Source organism: Cynoglossus semilaevis, chromosome 1, assembly GCF_000523025.1.
Source record: "Cynoglossus semilaevis isolate Cse_v1.0 chromosome 1, Cse_v1.0, whole genome shotgun sequence".
NCBI classification, from domain to species: domain Eukaryota; kingdom Metazoa; phylum Chordata; class Actinopteri; order Pleuronectiformes; family Cynoglossidae; genus Cynoglossus; species Cynoglossus semilaevis.
In genome coordinates, this window is record NC_024307.1 from 25,623,638 (window position 1) to 25,650,268 (window position 26,631).

General features: G+C 42.9%; 1 protein-coding gene across 3 annotated transcripts; it reads left to right on the forward strand.

The window, feature by feature from the left end:
• Nucleotides 1–25,615, forward strand: zbtb4 (zinc finger and BTB domain containing 4). 3 transcript variants are annotated; one of them, XM_017033566.2, is made up of 2 exons: nucleotides 1–2,542; nucleotides 17,259–25,615. In XM_017033566.2, the coding sequence occupies exon 2, from the start codon at nucleotides 17,275–17,277 to the stop codon at nucleotides 22,705–22,707; it is 5,433 nt and encodes a 1,810-aa protein (XP_016889055.1). In that variant the 5' UTR covers nucleotides 1–2,542; nucleotides 17,259–17,274; the 3' UTR covers nucleotides 22,708–25,615. The 3 variants fall into 3 exon arrangements, with proteins under 3 accessions (XP_016889055.1, XP_024915884.1, XP_024915890.1); XM_025060116.1 differs by lacking the exon at nucleotides 1–2,542 and adding an exon at nucleotides 10,153–11,221; XM_025060122.1 differs by lacking the exon at nucleotides 1–2,542 and adding an exon at nucleotides 11,244–11,648.
• Nucleotides 25,616–26,631: the final 1,016 nt, after the last annotated feature.

Below are 26,631 nucleotides of genomic sequence, written 5' to 3' on the forward strand. Positions count from 1 at the left end.
ACTAATGCATCTTATCTCACGTTTCACCAATGAGAGATGGTGCTTTTTCTCTTAACGAATCACATAGGAGGGCGGGCGTCAATCCGTTTATACCTCTCTACTATTGGCTTTAACAAAACAGTGTAGGAGGAACAGAGTGCATGTCACGCTGAAAAATGAATATTCAACAACAATGCTCTTTATTCGTCGGTCTACCTATTAATATTGAACAATATAGACGGTTTCACCAATAGCCACAAAGAAATGGTTTTAATTTGCATAATTCTGACCAAACCCTTCCCCTTTCCGATGTTTGTCGAGTTCGGCCGATCCGGATTTCTTCCCTCTGAGCAAAAATAAAAAAAATCTCTGTTGTGTCGTTCGTCTCGCTCTGGATCAGCCTGGGCTCTTAGAAAAGTGGCTGAGGATCTGAGGCCTGTAAACGAGCCGCTATGTAACTGGAAGATACGTTGAAATACACGACAGTTTCTCACCCAAAACAACATAGAATGGAGTTTTTTCGAAGTCTTTTGAGGAGCATAGCAACGAAAGATTTTTTCCTTCTGTGGATTTTTACATCGGCGGGACTTTGTTAGAAGCCTCGGATTTGCCCCGACGCTGCGGCCGAGCAAAGGGCCTGGGTTTTCCGTACAACCCATAGGAAAGTGTGGGAGAAGCCTTGAATGTTGGTTTTTTGCATATTTGTGTGTATTTTGAACGCCCTTTCAAATATATATGCCGTGTTTAATTTTTTTGTTGAAAGGAATAGTCTGCATGCTCAAACGTTCTCATTTTCTTTGTTAATTGTGGTAGTTTTGTTAAGGCCATATTTGAAAGGCAGCCCAAAATCCCTTCGTTTTGGCGGCCAAGCAGCGTTTGTTCGCTCTTTAGTTTTTGATCTGTATATTTTAATAAGCACTTTGTTAAATAATGGCATGTAATCGACAAAGCGAATTTAATTTTTTTTAATCTACATAAACGGGTTCGTATGTCGCATCTTTATAATCCATTATCTATTTAGGTAGCTTAATGTATTGTTACCATATATCGACGGTATGTTTCAGACTCTTTGTGTCGGCTTTATATTTTTACAGCAAATCAATGTATGCTAATTATAAACTCTTTTCAAATAAACTCTTAATGTATGTGTTGTTCCATGGCACAACCTTTTAAGGGCTAACCAGCTAGCTGCGTACTAGTTAATCATTGGCTAAGTAAATACTTGTTCTTCCGAGCCAACTTTTATCAACTCTTTAATATAATTTCATACGTGTGTATGTTGTTATTGGTGGCATTGGAATCAAAATGTTAGTAAATAAATGTTAATAAAGCTAGCCAAACGCCGCTTCTTCATTAGCTCCCAACATGGCGGCGATTGGTTATTCTTGTAATAAGAAAGATGTAGGTGGTTGTATATTTTTTGACGTCGCTGTAGGTAGGTTAATTGAGCTTTAAAACTTAAAAAAAGAGTTTATAAATCACGAGCAACTAGATTTTTCTTGATTATTGTTATGTTTCTGTTGAAATATCGAAGTCGTCTCTTTGTTTAAGTGTCTAGACTTCTGGTCGATGTCGAAAGTTGAAGCCATTTTGCAACGTACTAGTCTAACAACCAGTCTGTTACTGTAATAAACACTCGTTAAGCTTTATTCCGTCCTTTTAAAAACGTTTTAAATTTCTTAATACGTGTTTTTCAATGTGGACTAAACCTTTTAACAAGTCGGGCGTTATGTATCTGTTGAATTATGCTGTTTACACTCAGCTATGTGTCATGATTACGTCTGGTTGTTGTAACTTTATACCGTTTAAACTTTTTAAAATAAAATCTGTATCAGTGTCATGTTCAGACACCTTTCTTACCGTTCCCGTAATAAATACAAATTTTGTGTATGAATTAACATTTTTAGGAAGAGTAATCAAGGAAATGAAAACTGAAGCCAAAGCTAGACACAATGGTTGAACCAGTTCACAATATCATTTCACTCTGGTTACATAACCTGTAACTTGATGTTGCTCCTGAAGTGGCGAAAAAGCTGTAACTTTTTTTCACTTTTTGTAACTTTGATTGTTTAAATAAAGGTATTGAACTAAACAGTTGACTCTCTGTCACCAGTTGACTGTCACCAGTTCTTAAAAACACAGCATATTGTGTTCAAACGTTTTGACTGGAATTGCTCAGTAGTTATGTGTTGCAGCCATGAACAAGCCTTGCATTTGTCGTCATCTCTTTTTTGCAGGTCTAGCAGAAAATATCGCCATTCTAGCCGTGATTTATTCAAGGTGAGAGGATACATCTACTGTACCCTTTTGCTGTGAGAAAACACATTTTCAATTGCATTAGTAAAGGGGTAACAACATGCATGTGTGGTTGGATAATGCTCAGAGAAATGTGACAGTGGAATACTTTGTTCACCATGTGCCATGCAATACCATGACCGTACAGAGAACTCATTATCGAGGAGCTTGGCTCCCTCCTCTGGTAGAAACAAGAACAATCAGCATTTGCAAGCTGCGTGGTGCAGAAGCGGCTCCCACCATTATTTCACGTCTACACTTCAGAAAGGTTAGTACATGGGCTGGAATAAAAGGTTGTGCGTGTATATATAGGTTGATAAAATGTCGACTACATGGACTTTGTTTTTACCATGAGCAGTGCGTATAAACCTCAATTTAATAACGTATTCCGACTAATTTTGAATCTAATCTCTGCGTATTTTTGTAAGTAATTATACTGGAGAAGACCATAGTGGAGATGTACAGGATAATATTTTTGGTTGTTTGTTTGTTTGTTTGTTTTAAATTCCCTTTCAAAAATGAGAGTTTAAAACGGGTGGATGTACTTTTAGAGCAGCGGTCACACACACACATATAGTATATATATTTATATAACAAACGATTTATTTCAGAAAATTATCTTTAGTTTCTACTTTGTTAATTCTACTATGTAAATGTGAGCAGTGTGATTTAGAGAGACAGAGACAGATAGTCAACCTACACGTATATGTCCTCTAAGCATGATTTCTCGTAAACGGTAGGTTTTCTTTTACTGTAGAGGGAGCTCTTGTATGATGATGTCACAGACTGTGTACATGGGTTGGTGAAGAGGTCGCGGAGGGAGGGTCTTTGTAACAGGATACAAACTGAACTAGAAGAGGGGGGACAGCTGCAGGCGGGGTGATGAGAAGAGTAGAGCTTTTATAATAAAATTAAAACTATACTTAGATTTTAGTTGCTATATTCTGCACCAGATGTTTATAAAAAGTATTTGCTAAAACTATTTTATGGCTCTTATTTGCCATAGTATAGTTTGTTTCTTTATATTTTTGGTCCTTTATATATATGTAAAATGTCCAGCCCTGTTTTAGGATAGCAATTTAAGTTTTGAAGTTGGCAACTGAAATATGCAATGTTGCACTTTTTTATTAGATCCTGGAGATAAACATAAGTAGATTGTAGTATGTATTTCTCTATTACACATCGTGATGTTGTTTTGCAATGAAAATGAGTGATGCAAGGCTGGAGGCATGCTCTACAAGAGCCCATTGGAACAGAACAACTCTTTTCTGTCTGCAAGAGAATGTCCTGTTCTCCGGGTGTTTGTTTTGGCTGATGTCAGCCCCTGCCAAGTGTCCTCATCTTTATTGTATTCTTCCTTTTATCATCCACACACACTCTTGTCAAGCTAATCTGCTCAATTTTTTTTCAAAGCGTCTCTTAGACATTAGCCGTGGACAGATAAAGTTATTCTGTGTAAGGTTCAGAGGACGCAGCGGTTTTGTAGTGGTTCTACATTTTGTTAAGTTCTTCACTCTCTTCCTGGAACTCTGTGTGCTAAATTAATTGCTCTTGATCCCATGTTGCATTGCAAGCGGCTTAGTGCTAATCTGGGTTTCTCTCTGTGCCGCCAAGTCTTGTCTAGGCAACCTGCCGCACTAAACTCCACCACTCTCTTCTCCATGCTCCTGACCTATGGTGCTCTCTCCCAGGATTTCCTTTGCTATGCATTTCATTTTCCCTCTCCCATTCTTACTTATTTTAAAAAGTTCTGAAGCTCTATTCATTAGTGTGAATCTACTTTTTTTCTACTTCTTTTTATTTAAACTCTAGACACAACCCTTTCTCCAATTAATTCTCCCTAATATGCAGATTCTTAATTTTTTTATCCCTCCCTCTTGCTGTTTTTAGTTCCTTTTCCGCATCCCCCTTCTCTGTTCCTCTTTCCTACACACTTGCTGTTTTGGCTCCCTTTTGTATATATTAATCTTTTCCCCTCATTTCCCAGTTTTTATTGTGTGCTTTACTGCTCCTAAACTTTTCTGTTCCATCACACAGGGCCCTCGCCTCTGACCATCTGCCTCACTTTGTTCTCCCCTCCGTGCGGCTTCTTTCTCACATTGTCCAGTTGTTGCTGTTCTGTTTTTCTTTCTGTCTGTCTCTCGATACTTCCTTAGCTACTTGTGTTTTGGCAAGTTCCCAATAAGGTGTTTGTTTGATATTTAAAGGGACATGCCGAGAAGCAGGCATGTTTACAGTACACCCAAAATAAAGGCTGTCTAGAAACAGGAAGTACCATCGCCCTGAAGCGCAGCAGCGCACGGCGTCGGCCAATATGTAGCCACTTCCTCCTCCTCCTCCGCCTCACCAGAGGCTCCAGCAAAACAACCCTCATGCTTATCAGAGCATTATGCACCCCTCCCATCTGCTGCCTGTCCTCTTGAATGGCGCACATACGCAGCAGGCTTTTCACCCCTCCACACTGGACTATCTCCCCTTCTCTTTTGCTTCCAGCCCCATTCTTTCTCCCACCGAATGTTGGTCTTCGCCAGTTCAACATGCCTGAGTAGCTGCCTGGAGATGAAGGAGCTAATTAATTTGATTTAACCGTTCTCTCTGGCAGTGGAAAAAACACCCCTCCACCCGCGCTTTTCCCCTTCCACTCCATATCAAGCACCCCTCCCAGATGATTTTCCACCTATCCTTTCCATTCCCCTTTGGCAACATCCAGACAAACCCTTTGCTTCCTCTTCTCCTCGCCGTGTCCTTTCTGTTACACAACCATATTTTGCTAGCGGCTTTATTGCATATCAGAGTGATTGTTAATGGTGTGTTATTTGTAATGTTGTATGTCATATTTCCACCTGATACCCTCAGACGTTTTGCCCTCTTGTTGTGCACAGGGATGGTTTTTGTGACTCAGCAGAGCTGTGACCCACACAGTGACGTGCTTGTTGCAACTCACCATGGCAGCTTCAGGGACGTGCCTGTTGGGTTTATGGTTGTGCAAAAAACTTCATGGTTATTCATGTAGGAGCCAGTATTGAAAAACTAGACAGTTGACACTGACGTGACAGACATCACATTGAAATTTACAGCATGGAGTGTTGAATTCTGAGGAATAGCTAACGAGTGGTTGGCTATGTAAGGCCCCCATTGTTGTCCTATATGTGTGGCACAGCGGAATTCACAGTTTTGTTATGAGGTAAAATGTACTTTTCTTTTTATAGTTTCAGATTAGTGATTTCATCAATAATGAAACTTACAAGTTTCCATTCAAATGCAGTTGTTCATTCAACTGTGATTAACCTAAATAACATGATGTGAGTCATGTTAAGACAAGATTTGTGGTTCCGTCATGTCAAAGAAAGAATAGTTAATAATAGAAAAAATAGTTTCCGCTTGTTATGTTTGTTTTGCAATCTTTTTTTTCTTTTTTTCCTTATTCCTTTATTTGACCTAAAAAAAATCTCTGTGGTCTGTTTGATGAGATTTATTACAGTCTGTGAGCAATGTATGAACTAACTGTTTTAGCAGAATTGTCTTTTAACTACAAAGTGATGTACAGTTCCCTGGTTTTGTTCAATGGCATCTCAAAATAAGGTGCAAAACATAAATTTTTATGTTCCGTCATAAGTCTCCTAATTAGAAAAACATGTGAAAGAGATGAGATACATAAAGCAGCTTGTTATGTAGACAGTTTTCTAACTTGAATTATACAGTATAACCTTCCTAAGGTTAAAGAGTAATTGCACACAAATATTCCTGACAGTAAAACCTGGTTTTAGTGACCTCTGGAATAGAAGTTTAAAAACCCTGCTGGACCTCTCGCCATGTGGTTTGACATGTTTCCATGGGAGAGAGGATGTTGGGGCAGAGCTCTAATATTCAGATTTTCATTGGCACAGTCAAAGTCCACTTCACTGTTGCCAAGCTGAAGCCTGGTCGCCTCAAGGACTCCTATAACATTTTATTAGATGGGGTTTTCTTCAGTATGTGATGTGGAAGAAAGGGTTTTTCTAGACTAGAGCAAAAAAGTTTTGATTTTTCAAAGAGAAAAATATATAAAAATGAGCATTTGACAGATTTCTGGCACTTGAGGACACTTGATGGACTAATATAGCAGAGGCCAAGATGACAGACTCAGACAAAATGCTTTGGTGTTATGTTGTAATCATTGGCTTTTCATTTGTATGTTTTTAAAAATACTGATTAAAAAAAAAATCCTGACATGAACCTTTGAAAACATTTAATTTCTGCAATGAGATTCATAGAATAGTTATCAGGCTTTTTTCTGCAGTGGTGCCTTATGTTAAATATGCATTTCAGTTGCGAACAGTTTCTGTTCCTTGTTACTCAGGTGTTGCTCTGATTTTCAGTAAACAGCAGAGAACATGCTTGAACACATCTCTTGGAAGGACACATCGGGTTATTCATAGAACAGGCTCTCTATCTGTTAGACAGTACAGAGGACCTAAAGCACTTCACTGTTTGTTTGACGTCTGGCACCAACTGTAAACATTTGTCATGTTTATCTGTGCAAATTTGAACATATTGTATGTTCCGTAGGGGACCACGTCATTGTCCCATTACCTTGTACGAGCCACAGACACAGGGCTTGCTTTGCCGTCCTTGTAAATACACGGCTTTGTCTTTAAGAATCCACTGACATTTGAACTGCACCGTCGTCATTCGACTTCCCACTTTGATCTGAGTCCAAGTCAGCAGAAGAGCAGGTTAGTCATTGCTTCCTTTAGACTACTGAGGATGTTAACAAATGCTTGCTAATGCCTCTGGGTTTGTCAGATATTATGTCATTATTACAAATTTAGTCTGAATTTCTTAGGTAATAAGACTGATCTTCTCATAGGAAACGAGCAATAATTAAATAGATCCAACAAAATATATATATGTTGAATGTTCTTTTTGAACAGCATTTCTACCTCTTTAAACTTACATTTTTCTATAGTCAGGTACAACCTTTGATTACAACTTCCAATTATGCATTTTTTCTGCCAATAAAGAATTTTGGAACTGGACAAAATAGGGTTTCCTTTCACAGACGGGTTACTTTGTTAGCTGTCACCAGCAGGGTAGCATTAAAAGAGCTTTTACTACTCTGACTGTGGCAATTACATTCTTTATTTATGATTCTATTCTGTTATGTCTTCTAGGAACTATCTAGAAACAATAAAACTTTAATATTATAAAAGTTTTTTTATATGTTATTCTATTCAAATTGCGGCCTATGGGCCACCTGCAGACCACAGACAGCCTCTCAGTGGCCCAGTCTTTGGCCATTTGAGGAAGGTGGAGATAAACTGGTAGAGTAACAGTTGACGAACATTTTAATATTCCTATAGTAGAACAGAACGTGATTGGAATGCTCTGTAGCCTAGCAACATATCCCATTTAATGCTTGTATAGCAAGAAGTGTTAGTGGTTCGCTGTACAGCATTGTCCCTTTTAAATTTGGTTGATGTGTTTAATTTGCAAAGGGTATAATGCTGTCCCAAAACCAATGCATTTTCAATACAGTTACAAGTTTTGATCCAGTTTTGGTCCAACGTTTGTACTTACCTAAATCAAACCTCCACTAACTCAACAGAAGTCTGGACCCATAAACACAAATGTACTTGTATCATTTAGGTAGACCGTGTTGGCCATGTCTGCTGCCCTCATGTAGCTCTTCACAACATTCAGATTCACCTTCGACACTTGCTTTCCTTCATTTTGGCTGGTATATTCTTAAGGGGGCAAGATGGCCTCTTTAGTTCCTGAACCTTGTGTATTCAAATTTGTATTTATGTGTCGCTTCAAGCACAAAAATAGCATGATCACGTTTGGCCAATCATCAATGAATGGGGACGTCTGGGCCACAGGGATGCCTCTAAATACAGAGTTGGTGGCCGGCTGCTTACAGGACAATGCCAGTACACATCTGTGGACCGAGTGGGCGCACTCTTGGAACACACACGCACTGTTGTCTTTACCAATAGCCAATCTGCTTCACACAGACAGCCCTTTTTGTAACACCCATCTCTACAACACTTTTCTTCAAGTTTTCAGTGTCAGGCGTCATGTTGAAACCCAGAGCTGCCGCCACATATCTCTTCTTCACTTTGACAACATGCAGGGGTGCACGGTGTGGATTGTGAGTCTTCAACTCCCAAGACCTAGAGAGGTCACAGGAACAACACCCAATCCCAGAGCAGTTCCCATGGAGACAAGTGTGGCAGGCTACAATGAGGGCGAGAGGGTGATGAAAGAGAGGGAGAAAGAGGGAAAGGGCAGGGGAAAAAGTAGAAGGAGGGAGGGTTGTTGGCGGAAGGGTCCAGTTGGTGGGTATGGGGGGAAACAGTTCCACTCAAAAGGACAGTGGGAAGTGTGGTGGCGTTGTGGCATAAACATACTAGAACATTCTTCCACCCCTCCCCTTTATTTTCTTGTTCCATCTGGGAGCATACATTCTCATCTTAGTTCCCCAAGTGGTTCACGGCCAATAAAGGCTGAAAGGAAATATGTAGAAATTCCAATGACCGTCAAGGGTTATGAGACATTTTTCATGGATATGGATGAATCATCAACTGATACCCAGCTGCAGGCCTCCGTGATGGTGCAGTGACGCAACTACAGTAGCGAAGGGAGGGTGATAGTTTAGTGCCGCAAAATAAAATGGATGCTTTTCATTTGTAGTTTTTATGAATGTTGGTAGACTTCAACCTAAAAGCTGATAAACGATGACATAAAAGTGTCTCTGACGTAGATTCTGTCCCTGGTTGTTCACATGTAGCCATTTGAAATGTCACAAAGGGTCTTTGCAGTTGACGTCATGCTACGTAAGCAACAAGGACTCACACACTACACAGTCTTTATGTGGTCTGCACAATAAGCCATGTGAAGTGTCATGAGAAATGACACCAGTCTTGCAGCAGCTTAATTTCTTTCTCGATTTCCCGTCTGCTATTTGTGTTCTACTAAAAATGTGAAACGTCATCACATTTAATAATCCTCTGTTAATTCGAACACATATGAACTGCCACTCAGCACCAAGAGCCCAGTTGGAGTTCAAGTGCATTTGCAGTTTGATGCTTGTGAAGTGTAACTGTTCCTGGTTAAAATAGAGGATTGAGTTACTGTCATGGTGATGGCTTTCTTGGACTGTAACCCCTATTATAGCAGTTTGACCACAGTGTAATCTTGGCCAGTATAATGAATTGATCGGTCAAAGCCTTCCACGTGTCACTGGTCATTAGGGACCCTGCCCCGGCCAACTAGACATACACACATATTATGTTGTTACACAGTGATAATCCAGGTTAATGTGCTTGTTGAAAACTAAGGCCATGGAGCGATGAAAGCTGATTAGCCAGACAAGATGTTGTATGACATGCAGGATGGTCCTGGGCTGCTTAATTTTCAGACATATTTTCATTACTGATCAAACAAGGCAACTGGAATTAAAACGGTTGTAGTCACTTTTTATTACTCCGGATTTGAAATTCTGCACAAAAAGTTTGGTTTTTAAAACCTTCCTGTGAAGGCATTGTCCTCAATAATATTAATCGGTCTATAGGCCCTGGCCTACCATTTGACAATTGTGTCAGTCAGCTGGTCAGTCATAGATTTCTTTACTGCCCTGCACTCACAAGGCTGGTCTGATGCAAGGCCAGCATCTCACCTGAAGTCGAAGACTCCACATGCACAATGCTGGGAGTTTAGGTATTTTTAGCATGAGGTGCTTTGATGAAACAAAAACCTTCCCACAGTTTGTGCAAATAACTTGGGGTCTTATCTTTTTTAGATGTGGTTTTGTACTATTTGGTGTGCTAGTGTCTGCTTGGGCTCTGACTGAGATCCACCTTTACAACTGATCTGAGGATGTTTCTTTGGTGTGTTTAAGTTCAATTCAGTCAAACTTAACATGACAACTGTGAACGCACCCATAGGTGGGATGTCTAAACCAGTGACTTTGACAACTCTTTATAGGACAGGACTCTCTGAAGTAGTCAGACTTTTCCAGAGGCCCCTCTAAATTGCTGGATTGTTCCTTTAGTGCCACCATTTCTTCCCTCAACTTCACTCGGGTCACAGACTTGTTTCCCATCCATCAGCAGACTTCCACCAGTTTGTGTCCAACTCTCCGTCTGACTGCCTGTGTCTCCCTCGCTCTCAGTCCTCTCACTCTCCTGCTGCCTGTCTGTCTCTCCCTCTGCCCAGGTTTTTGTGAGTTGGCGTGGTTCCTGTTTGTTTTCAGCCATTTTGGGGACTTGCAGTGCTCGTAACAAACTGCTTAAATGGCGTCCTCTTGCTTTGCTTGCTTGCTTGCTCTCCCACTATGTCTCCCTCTGCCTCTCCCTCCCTCTTCCTATCACTGAGCTTTGTGTATATAAAGTAGTGTGTATGTGCATGTGTGTGTGTGTGTGTGTGAGTATGCCGGGAGAGAAGAAGGAAGAACACTTCCAAATAAAAAGAAGATTGGATTTAGTGGGGTAGGAGAAGAGGAGGCAGGAGTGCGGGGGGCACTAGCTGGAAAAAGAGAGCAAAAAAAGCTAAGAATCGTGTGTCAGAGGCAAAAACTGGAGTGAGAAGAGAGGCAAAGGGAGCAAGAAAAGGGGGAGTGAGTGAGCGAGAGAGAGAGAGAGAGAGACAGAGAGAGAAAGAGAGAGAGAGAGTGAAAGCGAGAGCAAGCAAGTTGGAGTGTGAGAATCGCTCCTGCCCTCTGTCTTCACACACTGCTGCCTGTATATGTGTGTATGTGTGCACCGCCTCTCTCGCTCTCTCTCTCTCTCTCTCGCTCTCTCTCTGTGTCTCTCTCCCACTGACTGTCACACTCACACACACAGACGTGTGCATACACAGACCAAGAGGGGGAGAGAGAGAAAGAGAGAGAGAGAGAGGGAGAGGGAGAGGGAGTTTAAGGGGAGAGAACACATCGCAGCAGAGATGCAGCAGGAGGTTTTCCGAGGTACGTTTTCTCGTATGCTTGTCTTCCTGAGACGTAGACAGAGAATAAGAGGAGGAGAGTGTCAAATTCTGTTGTTTTCCTACTTGTTTTTCTGCTTCTCTCTGCTGCCGTAGCCTTAGTTACTTCAATCCTGAAGAGGAGGAAAAGATTTTTAATGTACTGTGCCTGTTCAAGGGGGCGTGAGGCTTGGTGGGTGTGTGTATTTGTGCAGTGTGTGTTTGTTGAAGCATATTTGTGTGTGCGTGTATGCGTTGGTGAGAGTGTGTGTGTGTGTGTGTGTGTGCCAATAACAGGCCTTGTCTCCCTCATCCTTCCCTCGGTCGCTGGCGCACCACGCAGTTCTTTTTCAAAAGCGATGACTCGTTTTGAGGTTGTGATGAAACTTTTAATCTGTCAAAGCCTCTTGTGTGTCTGTGATTCACCACAGGTGAGTGGCTGGGGGCTGCCTGCATTTTTCAAAAGAGATGTTTAACATGATCCAAGCCTTGTTGTTGAGGTGTTGAAGGTGGTGAGCCAACCTCCCACACCTGCCATCAACTTAAAGAACAACATCTGGGCGAGCGTTGAGGGACAAAACTTGTAAAGATGGCAGGAAAGAGTTGTTTTTAGTCCAAAAGTGATGGCCTTGATTACAAATGTGTGCTGCCCAGTTTGTCCTCCATTTTACCCGCATGTTGTTGCACTGGAGGTTGTCTGTTGTGGAGCAGTAGAGGGCATACTGATGTCACCAATCCCCTTGTTGCTGCCCCATGTCTCACTTTTTTCCAAAACAACAGAGCATCTGCTGACAACCGTGTCACACGTTTCCGTGGATGCCATGCATCCATACATGTGAAAAATTCATGGAAGATATGATCAACTCCGTCTAGGGTCACAGGTCAAACAAGATCAGGGCGGTTTAATGCCATGATACACTGCTGTAATGTTGTCAGAAGCATTAGGAAGGAAAAAACACGCAGGTCTTGCAGCTCACCGGATGGAGCGGGTTTACTTGGTTTACATTTTTAAAGTTTTTCTAACAACCACAACATAAAGGATGCTGATGTACTCGTGGTCAGGAAACTGGTGCAGGGCTTTGTGATCATTGGCCTGCAAAAGTTAAGCAGGCTTTTTAAAATATTAACAGTGCAAAAATGTCATGGTGAGTTAGGACTGAAAAAGTGTGCCTTCTTCAACTAAATTCTGCATAAAACACAAAATATTTTTTTTAGCATTAGCTCTAAAAAGCCATAGTGGCGGTGTCACCAGGGTTGCGTCTGTGGTTTTACAGCTCTTTATAGAGTCAGCCTATGCTCTGAGCAGCATGATGAGAAATATCCACCCCACCGTTAGCGAGTTGATCGCTAACGGGCCGTAGAGAGAATGGTGTTATGTTTACTGCTTCGTGAAGCGGCATGAAAAAAAACCCCACCACCATAGGACAATTTTGATACATGGGGAGGGAGAGATGATGTGGGGGTTGTGTGTTGGGGTCTGGGGGAGAGAGGGAGTCAAGCTGAGAGGGATCACAAAGACAAGGAAACCATGAAATTTGAACATGGAGGAGATGTGTTTGAAGTCTCCCTCACCTCCCTCACTCACAGCACAATTACCAGTGCCACCTCTGCTCAGCCACTCCCCAGCCCATACCAACTTCCCTTCCACACACCTCCTCCCTTCTTCCCTCCCTCCGTCTCTCCCTCCTTTCCTCCTTCCATCCCATCTGGCTGGCTTCACCGTGCTCCCTTGGCCGGGGGGTTGCAAAGAGTTCAGTAGCTGTTCTTTCTAATGATGCCCACTCCCACCCGTGCACACCCTTGTGTGGAGATATACACCCTCCTCCTCACAGACCAACTGCTGCTCAGAAACTCGGGCCCCTCTGGCTGCCCCTCACTGGTAGAAAGCCTAACCGTTACCTTCCTCTTCCCACACGCTCCTTTGCCGCTGGCTCGCCAGCTGGAAAGCCCAAATTTTGCCTTGTAGGCGCTCCTTCTAAAATTTTATATATACACACATACAAAAAATGAGTGCACATCACGGTTGAAGATGACTTCAAAGGATAACTTTGGTTCATTGCTGCTTGTTTTTTTTTAATCACACGAGTAATATATTCCCTGCAACTACTTTTAAAATGAGGTCGGTGAATTCAGTGTCAATGCTTTGAAAAGTTATTATGAAGAGCATGCAAATTAAAGACTACTAAAGACGAATTAAAGACTATTAAATACTATACATCAACAGACGTCAGGTTATCAAAGCCTCGTGCACGCACACTGTGCAGTGAGTGATAATCATCGGAGATTCTCTGCCACATTAATTTACCGTTTTTCCATTATATTTCCATTAAAGTTGGTACGCACAAAAATATCATTAATTCACTCTTTTTTACATCAACAAATTGTAAGATTTTTGTGTGTTCTTACTGACAAACTTTATTTTGTTTATTATTTATTATAAAATGCAGATATGGCTGCTTGCATTGAACCTGATATCAAATCATAGGGTATAAAAGTAGCACTGTGTCAGCTACTTTTGTACCCTGGGCCACTATTTTATTGAAACGTTTTGAGAGTATTGTCCTTTGATTTCCACCAAAAGTGTTGATATTGTGAAAAAAAAACCAAGGGCAAAACACTGAATTCAGGGTGTAGCTAATATTAAGAGTAAAGTAATTTAGAAGCAGAAGCACTGATTAATCAATTAACACGACTGACCTCTGGTAGAGATAACAGAGATGGGGAAATGGTTGAAAAAAAGGAAAATGTTTTTCTTTTCTGATTCTCTTCTCCTTGTCATTAAATATTTTATCTGATATTTTAGGTTAAACAGTGACCGCTGATGTCTGACACACAGAGTAGATAAGCTGAACCACAAGGGTCACATGAGACAGATGATCTCGAACTGCTTTACAACTTTCGAAATGCTCTTTTAGTATCTGAGACATGTTTATTTTTGAACTTCCCTTTTCCATGTGTCTTTAGGACAAATTTTACTTTTTTTGCCTTGTAGCAAGATTGTTGCAGTGTGTGCATTCAGCTGCCTAGTGATTTGGCCTTTCTCTGAACTGCCCTGTCATTAGTCCGTGTTTCTGTAATGCCGCTGATTTCACCAAGGCTGTAAACAGGTGCCGGGGTCATTTCACCTCTCAAGTGACTTGATTTACATAAAGGCAACTTCTTTGTCACTTAATTCAGAATAATCAAGCACAGACATTGTTTAAATAGCTAACAAAATATGACACAATGCTGTAATTAAGGTGTGATGAGAAACTTTAAATTAAATTAAAAAAAAATAAAATTATGAATGAAGGAGAGAAAAATACTTGTTTAACTGTTAATTAAAGACATTTTATTGATGCTTAGCAATGCATTCACAAATGCTGTTTGCTCTTTGTCACTTGTAAGTAAAATCAGCTGGTAGTAAAAGTGGGCTTTAAACGTGCTTTCTGTTTGGATCAACAAGATCTGTATTTAAAACACTTAATTTTCAAGTCCATCAAGTTTAAGTCTCACTGAAATTGGCTGAAAAGTGTGGTCATTAAATATCTTAATAGTTATTAGTCCAAGTAGCATACCAGTTTTAGTGGAATAAACACATTGCCCAATGCTTGGTTCAAGGCCTTGAGGTGGCAACGCAGCCAGGCTGCTCTGCCGCTCTGCCTTGTGTAGTGCAAGGCCACTCTCAGCACTGGGGTTCTCTCTGAGTGATTTCCCATATAGATTTGGTAGACAACTAACTAATGGTGTCTACCAAATTTATCTCATCTCAGTCAATGTTATTATTTTAACTGATCCCTTTGATTGCTTCCCTTTTGTTAAACAGGGCCTTCGTGTTTTGCTTTAATTAAAGAGAGCTGGTTGAAATAATGTCACCATTTCCTTTAAGCCTGTGAAACAAGAATCTCTGTCACACAAAAGCCCAGTGTTTCAGCATATTTTTTTACTGTCAAGTTTACATAAATCAGGTTATTGATTTGTTCTGCTCCAGTCGAGCACCTGTTCCTGCTGTGTGGTTTTGTAGTGCCTCCAGTGTAAATACAGTTGATGGACACTTCACAGGTCCACTCACATGTTTGTCTGTGCACAACATCCTGTTGCGGAGTAAAGGAAGAGGCTGGCTGTTTACTTAGATTGTTGCTCTAGGGTCCCTGCTAGTTCATGGGCACATCTGTGTTCATAATTGAAAGGTGTGTGTGATGATAGTGCTTCAGTGTACGTCCTGCACGCTTGGGCATTCACGTCTCACGAACAAGCACATTTAGGAGCTGCCCGTCATGCTCAGGCGACATGTTTTGCATGCTCTGCATGTGCATTGCTTGTGTGCGTCACAGGGAGATAGACAACAAGCGAAGAGGCGTCATACGCGTCAGATGAGATGGTACTTTTTTTTATCCGTAGCAGTGTCTCTTTCTGTGTCCGCCCACTTGTAGCAGGCCGTCTCTTGCCATAAGGGATTTCCTGCACAACACTTATTGCTCTGCAGATGTGAGTGACAGTGGAGGGCTGATTTAACAAAAAGCAACACAATATGACAGGCCTGGCTGAGATATGATTTACCGTTTGTTTTAAGACACAAATCATCTGAAATAGACATTAATCTGGCAAGGGAAATCCCAAGTCATTAGTTAACATGTCTGCTTTTCTTTGTATTTATAAGTATGTCTCATTTCACCTGTGCCTCCTCACTTTGAATGTCATTTACAAGTTGGCCTCCTCACTTCAGCTGCTTTGTTTACATCTGCCTTTTTCACAAGTAGACAACGGTCAGCACATGTACACTTTTGCGCATCAGAAAAGTCCCGTGCATGTTGTTAAATTGAGCAGATGTTTTTGATGCGTGACCGTCTGCATGCTTGTTGCTTTCATGTGTGAGTTTGTCAAGGCTCCTGTCTGTCTGACAATGTCGTGTGTCTCAGTGTTCTCATCCTCCCCACACAATCCCTTCTCTTCTGCTCTCCTTCGCTCTGTTCTCCTCTCTCACTGCCTCTTTCTCTAATCTCTACCATTTTCTATCACCCCTTTTCTCTCTACCTCTTCTTCTCTCCCTGTCTCTCCTTCGTTCTTCCTCTCGCTCTCTCTCTCTCTCTCTCGCTCACTCCTCTTCCCTCTGCAATAACAGTGCTGACCTAGTTTCTGCCTGTTCAGGGCTGCCTGTGGAATTTTACAGCGGCCTGCCTTCCTGGCTGCTTTGTGGCTTGAAAAACACAGGGAGAAAAGCATGACTGAGGATTTTTCTTCAAATCGCATCATTAAGGTCCTTCACATTTCGGTTTCTTTCGCTAATCTGCAAGCCTAAAAACACATACTCATCTTTGAATAGGTGATAACACACTGTTACCAATTGCCATTAAATCTGCAGGTGTTTATGCATGGAAAAGACGAACCATAACATTTTACTGCGTGAGTTACCAAGCATGATAATATTAGAAATGAGAACAGCCTGTCTCTCACCTTCTGCAGCTCTGAGATTGTACCGGATGAAGAGGGCGGAAAAAACTCCCCGTTCACATGCATGCAATCTCCCTCCCTTCCCCTCTCCTCTCCACTTTTGCCTTCACAAATAAATGGTCAGAGTCATGCCCGGCAAATACCAGCTGCTGCCAGGAATGGCTAACAAGGGCCTTGCTCAAATACTGCAAGTGTGGGACTGTTTTAGTTGTGTGTCAGGGCGCTGCATTCAAGTCCACGCTCTAGTCTGAGAGAATCTTGATTAAATCTGATTGGCCTTCAGTTAGGCATATGGATTGTTGTGTCACAGCCGAGAGAGAGACGGATCCCTGGAATGCTTTTCTGAAGGCTTTGGCTGTGGCACGCTGTAATCTAAACCAGCACTGCCGCAGATTCATTCCTTCCCCCGGCCCGCTCCCTCCTTTCCCCTCACCATTCCAGGCTGAGGGCATTGGGTTTTCTTAACATTTTCTCAAGTGTTCCTGAGCACCATTACGACTTCTGCAAAATTTTGTGTGTGTGATGTTCAGTTTAACATTATTTAATTGTTATTCACTTTGGCTTGTCTTTATTGTCGCGCTAATGTTTTTTTTTCTTTGCATCTTTTTCAGACATTGGGGGCTGGTCATGGTGTCCAGTGAAAAGGTATGGGACCCCCTCCATGTGGGAGTTTTTCAATCACCTCTGAAAGAGCAGCACCTGACTTCTCGGCAATCTCCCTTTTGCACACTCACATGCACTGCAACTAAGGACCCCACGTGCCGCCACAGTTGGCGGTCGATACCATTGTCTTCCCCACCACTGTCTTTAACCTCACATCTGCCCGTGAATTTGTACAGTTCAAAAGAAGTTGAAGAACGACACAAACCTGTCTGGCGTGGTTCACTGACCACTGAGCCTGACAAGGAAGAGGAAGAGAAATCTGAGCTGTTAGAAATGAAGGTTAAAAGGCATGGAAGTCGGGTAGACGTCCTGACGGAAGACAGGCTGGAGGCCATGGAAGATGGACCTAAAAATGCGAAAATCACACTAAGTTTCCCACTTAGTGCAGCACCCCTTCCAGTCTCTGTGACATCTCCAAACCATTGTAGGAGTTCCTCTTCATCATCTTCCCCTTCTCCCCACAGACGGCGTCCGTCCTCTAAAAGCTCAGATGAAGGGTCACTGTGGAAACTGGACGCTACAATGGATGTAAAGCACAGACCTTTTAAGCCTCAAAGACACGACAGCTCTCCATCCTCTTCACCTTCCTCCTCCTCATCTCCCATGACTGTTCATGCACTTACTAGAAAGGATATTAAATCTCCACCTCCCCTGAAGTGCTCCAAACTCAGTCCAGAGACTCACTTTCAGAGGTCACCCCCAAGATCTTCCACTGGGTCTTTAGGGGGTTGTTATGGCGTGGACAGATGGGATGACAGGCACAGGGTTACCAATGGTACAGCTTCACCCTCTCAGACGGCACAGATACTCTTCAGTCTGGGTACATCAGCCTATCAGAAAAGTGAGGATGCAGAGAGAAGAGAGAAAATGGGCAGACCAGCAGGAAAAGTGGGAAGCCCTCACATCCCAAGCCTTCACCCACCTACTCTTCACCTTCCTCCCCCCTTACCACCACCTCCTCCTCCCCCATCTGAGGGCCTTACTGCACCCCCACACTCATCTTCTTATCCTCCGTCTGACAGCCTGAAGCCCGAGCTGATTTGTGGCGTGTGCCATCGCCTCTTCAGCTCGGCCTCCTCCCTCACAGTCCACATGAGACTCCATCGTGGCAGCCGTGCTCTCAGTTGCCGTTATTGTGGCAAAGTCTTCATCCACAGTAAGAGACTCCAGTCCCATGAGGCCTCCTGCAAAGTGTCAGGCCAACCTTCCAGCAGCCTTGGTCCTCCTTCTCTCTCTGTGCAGCCAAAGGAGGAGCCACTGGAGGAAGGTGAGGTGAGAGTAGAGGGGGGGATGATTGTTGGAGACTCAGTCATGAGTAAGGTGCGGCCTGGAAAGAAAGCACGAAGCCTCCTGGCACGTATCCAAGGTGATGATGCAGCAGCCACAGAGTTGCTGGCAGGAGACGAACAGCATTTTGTGAAGGTGGTAGACGGCAATGTCATTTACTTCTGCTCTGTGTGTGAACGATCCTACATGACCCTATCCAGCCTAAAGCGTCACTCAAATGTCCACTCATGGCGACGCAAATATCCATGCCATTATTGTGACAAAGTTTTTGCCCTGGCTGAATACCGCACCAAGCATGAGGTGTGGCACACAGGGGAACGACGTTACCAGTGCATCTTCTGCTGGGATGCCTTTGCCACCTACTACAATCTCAAAACACATCAGAAAACAATCCATGGCATAAATCCCAGCCTCATCTCCAGTGAAAAAACAGCCAACGGCGGCTATAAGCAGAAAGCAAATGCCCTAAAACTCTACCGTCTTCTCCCTATGCGTTCCCAAAAAAGACCCTACAGGACGTACAGTGACAGTCTACACAATGGCCTCCTACTGTCATCAGCTGAAACACCGCCTTTGTCTCTGCCTGGCCTAGGATGTGGTCTGGGTCCTGGGGATATACAAAACTTCATCAGCGGAGCCCACTCACAGAGTGTTAAACCTGACCCAGATGCTTTCCCAGATGACTTTTCTGTTTCTGTGTCTGCAGAACATGGGGACCAGTCCAGACACTCTCCCTTCCTCCTCATTCCCCAGGCTGGAACACAAGACAGAGAAGACCTACACTCAGAGCACAGTAGTGGCAGTGGCAGTTTTAAAATATCAAGCAGCAACAAAACAAAATCCCACAAGACATGTAAAGGCACAGACGCCAGCATGCCTTCTGTAATCACATATGGACATACGAAACCCTCTGTGATAGTTCATGGAACAGCAGTTTCGTCCTCTGTCATCGTGCACAGCAACCAGCTTTTAGCTGAAAGTGAAAAAAGCCTGATAAGCAGCGCATCCCCAGAAAATACTAACATTCAGACTTTACAGAAGGGCAGCCCAAGGCCAATAAAGAAGAAAAGAGACAGTTCAGACAGTTCAGATAACCACAGGAAGAGATCTAGAGACAGTTCAAATAACACAGAACAGAGTTTGAAAAGTGCACGTGAGCAAGAGACAGGCAGATTATTACACAAATCAAGGAGGTCCCACAGTAAGAATGATGAAACCAGCTCAAAGAATGTGCCAGCAACTGTAGGGACACAGGGTAAAGAGGCCGGGCCACTGTGCCAGATCACTGTACGTATTGGTGAAGAAGCCATAGTAAAGCGTAGCATTTCTGAGACAGACCTGAGGAGAGACAAGGGCCCTCCTACACAGAAAACCAAACGAATTGAAACCTTAGCTGCAAGGGAAACAGGTGGACCACACCAGTATCACTCCCATCACCATAAACACCGCCTACACCACAGAACCAGAGAGGAACCAGAGCGAGATCAGGACGATGATGGTGAATATGATGACAATTTAAGAGAAAAGACATCCAAATCCCCTGAAAGAGTGAGGGAGTACTACTTCCGACGAGAGGTGCGTGAGCCTGAGAGCGACCATGACATGGAAGATAATTTGTGGCGTCCCTACTACTCCTACAAGCCCAAGAGAAAGGCCCAAGCACATTTGCAGAGAATCAAGAGTTGGCAGAGAAAACTGAAATACAAACGCTCTCTCAGGCTGAAGAGGAGAGCAGAGAGGCTCAAGAATCACCCTTATAAAGAAAATGAAAAGTCACTAGATAGTGAAGAGGAACGGAACGATGATGAGCGCCAAAAAGAGTCGAAAAATAGCAGAGGTATGGAAGATGAGGAAGAGAAAGGTTGTTCTTCTCCTTTGAAGGAGAACAGCAAAGACTCAGAAGAGGAGGTTAAGGCAGCCTGTGATAATGTTTCTGCCAGTCCTCTGCACTGTTCAGTGCCTCCTCTCTCTACCTCTGGGGCTCCTTTAGGAATAAAGAGACGGCCCTGGACTAATGGCAATGCAGCAGAGTGTGGTACATGTGGACGCTGGTTCTCAAGCTCTAGAAAGCGGGACAAACATGAGCTGAGCCACCTGCTGGAGTTTGTATGCCTCTTCTGTCGAGCCACTTTCCCCTCAAGGGATAAGTTGGAAGACCACCAGAGGGTTCAGCATCCCAAGCCGAGTGATTCACCCTGTGTTCTCCCCAAAGTGGTGCTTAAAGAGCAAGTTGATGTGCCAGAGGTTTCCAAGTACGATGAAGAAAAGGGGGCACAAATGGGTTTGTTGGGGAGTAATTCTAGTCCAAGTCGCCTAAGCAGAAGAGCCATATCACGTCACACCTGTCCACAGTGTCATAAGGTTTGCAAAACATCTTCCGCACTCATTCGTCATGTCCGGCGCCATGAGCTCAGCAGCTCTCCAGAACGAGAGACAGACGACAAAAAGTCAGAACCAAAATCAACAGAGACGTTTAATAACATTGTTAGCAGAGACCTAGAGACTGATAAAGCGCAGGTCTCCAGCTCTCTCTCAGTTTCAGTTATCAGCTATTCAACAGCTGAACCACCCAGCAGTACTGACTGTTTGGCACCACAACAGCACGATCACCACCCCAGTGAACTGTCAGCTAAAACTCACATGTCAGAATCCAGAGACAAAGCTGAGTTAGAGGGGTCAACACATCCAGCTCCAGAGACGGAGTTTGGTCCACAATCAGCAGACAATACATTAGAAGGTCCAGTTAACCTCACACCCACTAAGCATGAATTCACACCTGCTACGCCCTCTGCTGTCCAGAGTGTGCTCGTCATGAATAACGCAGAATGTCTGGACTACCGCACCCCCACCAGAAAGAACCTAGACAGCCAAATCCACAGAATACCCAGCCCTGTGCTTGTCATGGCATCCAACAACACCTCTCCAAATGTGCCCATGGCGTCACAGACCAGAATAACCACTACTGTTGCTACTGTTTCCATGACAACAGCTCCCTGCTCTGAGGATGTATTCATGAAACGGGATGGGGTCATTATAGACAGGGAAAGGCAGGGTGGGAGTTGTATATTTCAACACACAGGTTATGAGGAACAACCTCTGGTCCAAGATCTGAGTGTTCAGTCACAGTCCAGGAGTCCCTCCCCCGAACAAGCACAAGACCTGACAATGTCCTCCATACTAGCGAGAGAGAGGGAGTTAGAAAGACAGAGAGAGAAAGAGAGGGAGATAGAAAGACAAAGAGAAAGACAGAAAGAAAAAGAGCTAGAAAGGGAGAGAGAGCGAGAGATAGCCTTACATTTAAGAAGACTCCCAGAAGAACAGCCTGCGCTGTTGGTCCCTAAAGAAGAGCCCTTAAGTCCTGTGTCATCCCCCCAGCACATCCCCATTCAAACCACTATAAATGGACCCTGCTCACATCGGCACACTCCCAAGTCCCCGTGTCGTTCCCCGACAGCTATTGGACTATTAGCTCCATCCAATCGTCAGGTTCACCATCATTCACAAGGACTGGACAGGCTTCCATTGCCCACTGGAGCAGCTGGGGCCTGTGATCGTCCCTCTGCCCATGCACTGCTTTTGCCCCGAGCCCCTCAGCCACCTGAGCCGGAGCACCAGGACACTGTTTCCTCCAGAGATTTACAGCAGAGGAACGCCAACACTGTGGGCTACACTTCCCAGGATTATCCTTTGCCCCTGATTGTGCCGGACAGCTACCGCTCAGATAAAAAGCAGGAAGAGAACCTGCTCATGTCCTCCTATTCTGCTGGAGCTCTTCCCTTTAGCCCATTGGGAAAAGTAATGGTTCCAAATGGTGAGGACCTGGCCAAGTTACCCTTTTACCCAGACCCTTACCAGCTGCTGTATGGGCCACAGCTGCTTGCCTACCCCTATAACTTGGCAGCTCTTCCTGTGGCTCTGAATATGATGGCACCTCCAGGGGACAAGGTAGAACCTCTGCCTTTCCTTCCAGCTATCTTCAACTACGCAGCCACGGCTGGGCCTTACATGGGTGCAGCCCCTCACCCTCTGGTGGCAAATCCCAGCCTGTACAGCAGCAGCAGTGGTAGCAGCAAGAAGCAACGGGACAGCAGTAACGGCAGCAAACCATAGGACAACTGAAGTACTATGAGGAATATATTCCAGAGGGGACGGCCTGGCCTGTTTTGGATGAGTGGGCAGGGTGTGTGCTCACTGGGTCACTGACTGCACTCACACAGTATCCCTGTATGTTTTTTACTGAGTAGAGATCAGAGTTAGTCATTAAATCAGGAGTATGCTTGAAGGGAAAGGAAGGAGCAAAGAAGCAGAGAAAAGAATCGGGTGATAAACCACGACTTTCTGCTCTTTACTGCTGACCACCTTTCTGTGCAACTCTCCTGTCTTGCTGTAGTGCGTCATAGTTTTAGGGAGCTTGAGTAATCTTCCTCTCTGACTCATTTTACCTATAATTTAAGGATAAAAACTGCTAACCAGGGTGTGTGTGTGAAAAAAAAATAGTTTATTCAATTTGCTTCCCTTTATAGTCACTGCAAAACGAGGACGAAAACTCTTCAGGGAAGGCTTGTGTGGGTAACGATAGATGATAAGACGTGAACTCTTGTTCAATGAAAGTTATATGTGAGCATGTACATGCACATGTATGTAAAGACTTGTGCATGCAGAGGACGTCTTCAGCAGCTACTGCTGTTCGTGTGAGAGCGTATGTTTGATTTTGGGCGTGTGTGCGAGCGATTGGAGGAGGTGCATGAATGGCCAGATCATTCCTTGTCATGACGCACACAGCATTCCTACTTTGGTGAGAGTGACTACAGTAGGCTAATGGTATAGAAGTGCGTTTGGATTCCTTTTATCCAAAATTTTAAAAGACAACTATATGTCTCAAAATGGAGACAAGGACAATGACAGATCATCTGAGCTTCTAACCGTGTTACTTTAAGGCCAGATGACACTGTAGGAAATGTAAATCATTCGCTATAGTTTGTATTTTATGTGCACAAAATAGAGTAGCTGTCACTTATAAAGGGGGCAATTGTAGCTGCTTGAATATGAATATGTAGCTGGCCACTGGGTTAGAATGAAAGGCTGGTAGACCGTTGCACTTCCCATTTTTCATCTCATTTTCCTTTGCAAAGAAAGAGGAAAACGAAAAAAACAAACAAAAAAAAGCAGTCAGCCTTCACCTTGTGTAGCTTTTACTACCTTGATTGAAAGAGGAAAACAGTCTCCAGAAGGAGGAAAGTGACAGCAAGCAAAAGTAAATACATGGATTCAGGGTACTGAGTAGAAGAAGCAATTTATGGGCACTTAACAGTTGGACATTAAGTCAGAAACCCCACACAAGTGATCTGGAGACTAAATCACGTGTTCCTTTTCTCGTGTGATGGCAAATAAGTGGTGGTAAAAGGCTGAGGTGTGCAGCCAAAGTGGTGGCCAAAACTCCCCAGACGCCCTACTGGGGGCCTTTTTATGTTGTGTATTGTTATCTGTCTGTTTTGTTGAACTATGTTGTTGCTGTTGTTTATGTTGTTTAGCCCCCTCACCAGGAGGAGGTGGCTAAAGACAAGGAGCGGGAGTAAAGTTAAATATAAAAAAAAAATAAGATGAATGTAAATTTAGTCCTAAGGTTAATGAAGTACAGCTGCATTAATGGTAGAGTCAGTTTCAGTTCATTTTCTTTGTTTCTGTTGATACAAATAACCTGTTAAAGAACCGTATAACGTCTGGTATGCATATATACAGTAGTCCTAGAAACATGTCAGTAAACTTGGGTTCTGTATCCACACAGCATGAGCAGCATTTGCTTCCTTACCGTTTATATCCTCAGCAAATCTGGCACTGTGCGCACAGCTTTTGTTTTTGTTTCCGTTTTTCTTCCAAATATTTCCTACACTTTTCATCTTCCATATCTCTTATTAATATTTTTTATAATAATCATAGTTTTGGGAAAGTTCCACAGAACCAGCCGCTACATTTAAATCTCACAGCTGCTACTTAGGACCTGTATTATTCTCTCTCTTCCCTGAAGCATACACTTAGCACACGGTACCTCTGAACAGAGTACATAGATTATACTTCAGTGTGTGTGTGTGCGTGTGTGTGTGTTTGTATGTAGCTGACGGTATTCGGATCAGACAGGAGTGTTTAGAACACCAGAGTGACCAACTGAAGGGGGCACACAAGCATCCCCTTGGGTGTGGTTACAAGCCTTTGTATGTGTGTGTGTGTGTGTGTGTGTGTATGAATGAGTGAGTGTGTAAAATGGAAAACCAAACTATTTCTGCCTGAGAAGCATATCCCTTGGCAGTATATGGGCCAAGTGTTGTTATTTTGTTGTTCGACACTTTTTTTTCTTCTGTGGGTTAGTGACAGTGTAAAAAATTAAAGCCTTGCTGTCTCCAATATACTATGTGAAGTCATTCCTGTTAGATGGATATGTTTGTGGTTTTTGGACCATTTCTTATGCCATAGTCTGCCATCATCACACAGACCAAGAGCATGCAAATCGCCGTATTTCTATTGACTGGACTGGAATCTGGTGGTAATATACAACTATTTACTGTATGTTTTCTGTTCAAATGAATGTGCCTCTGCTTTGATATTCCAATATATATCAAGTGTAAGACATGGATCTGCCAGATTTCAATTACTAAGGTGCCTTGTTATGGCAAAAGAAATGTGAATAGCAACTGAAGGTTTTGGAGATGATCTCATGGCTTTGTTTGCGATGATGCTGTTCATAGACATAGGGGCGTGGCTAAAACTGTTTTGGTATCGTGTACATGTCTAGGGTAAATACTGTGCCATATACAGCCCTTAAAATAAGTTAATGTTATTTTTCAAAGATGTTTCAATGTTGCCTGATGACTTTGTCTTTAGATTTGATACAAAGGCTTGTAGCCACGGCCCTCTCCCCCTGAAGTCTGTCATCTCCTTTTCCTCTCTCCTTTCCATCTACTTTGTTTCTCTTTGCTGCAATCAAACAAAAATAAAGTATTAACCTGATGACCCAATGCAATTAGCTCTCGTCTGGTCTGGTGGATTTTTTTTTAAATGTCTCTATTAATTCCTACATCTGGGTTCATTTAAAGTTTATAGTATGAGCCATGTGCTTTAAATCGGCAGATTCCTGGTTTCATGTGTTCATTGAATGTTTTGTTTAAAGAACAACCAATAGTTGAAGTCCTTTCTACGTCCTCTGAGCACATTGTTAATTGTTAATTGGCATGAGTGCATTCGCTTTCTCATTGACTGTAGTGGTAACTTAATATCCTCACCGCCTTAATTCCCACCGCTGTATCTGGCATTGTATCTTGGGTTGTACATTTTCATTGCTTATTTTATTTTATTTTATTGTTATACGAACATATTTGTTGCCTACATTTTCTGTGTATTAAAAAGTACATATGCTGTGCCCCCCCCCCTCCGCCCCCCCTCCCCAAAAAAACCCCAAAACAAAACAACTTCCTCTTGCCAAAGCTAAGAGCTGAAATGGGGAGCTTCTGCAATAGCGACCCTCAGTGGTTCTTGGGGGAATAATCTGCTTAGAACTATTAATTTCAATCGAAGAAAACATTGAAATTGTAGTTTCTCAAAACATTCAACAATTGTTTAAATTTTTAAATTTTTTCTTGTTAAGTCTCAACAATAGTCTTCTATGTGATCAAATCACATACATGTTGAGGAGTGCACAGACTGTTACCAGCTGCCTGGTGGGATCCTGTTACCAACTAGTGTCTGGTTTTCTCTCCTGAAACTGAAGCAGCTAAATAGTACTCAGTTTAGTTTGCACATGTGAACAGAACAGACATAAAAACAGGATGTATTATTGCATTAAAGTTACTTGTTGAAATCAACCTAAAGATACTTCACAGTCAACCCGTTAAATTCTCACAGTTATCCTGGAGTTACAACTTTGGTTGAAAGCTGACTTTATTACCTACTAATAGGTACAGACATAAGTGATATATCAACTCTCTCTGTATAAGTGATATCACATAAGTGATATATCAACTCTCTCTGTTCACAGATTATCTT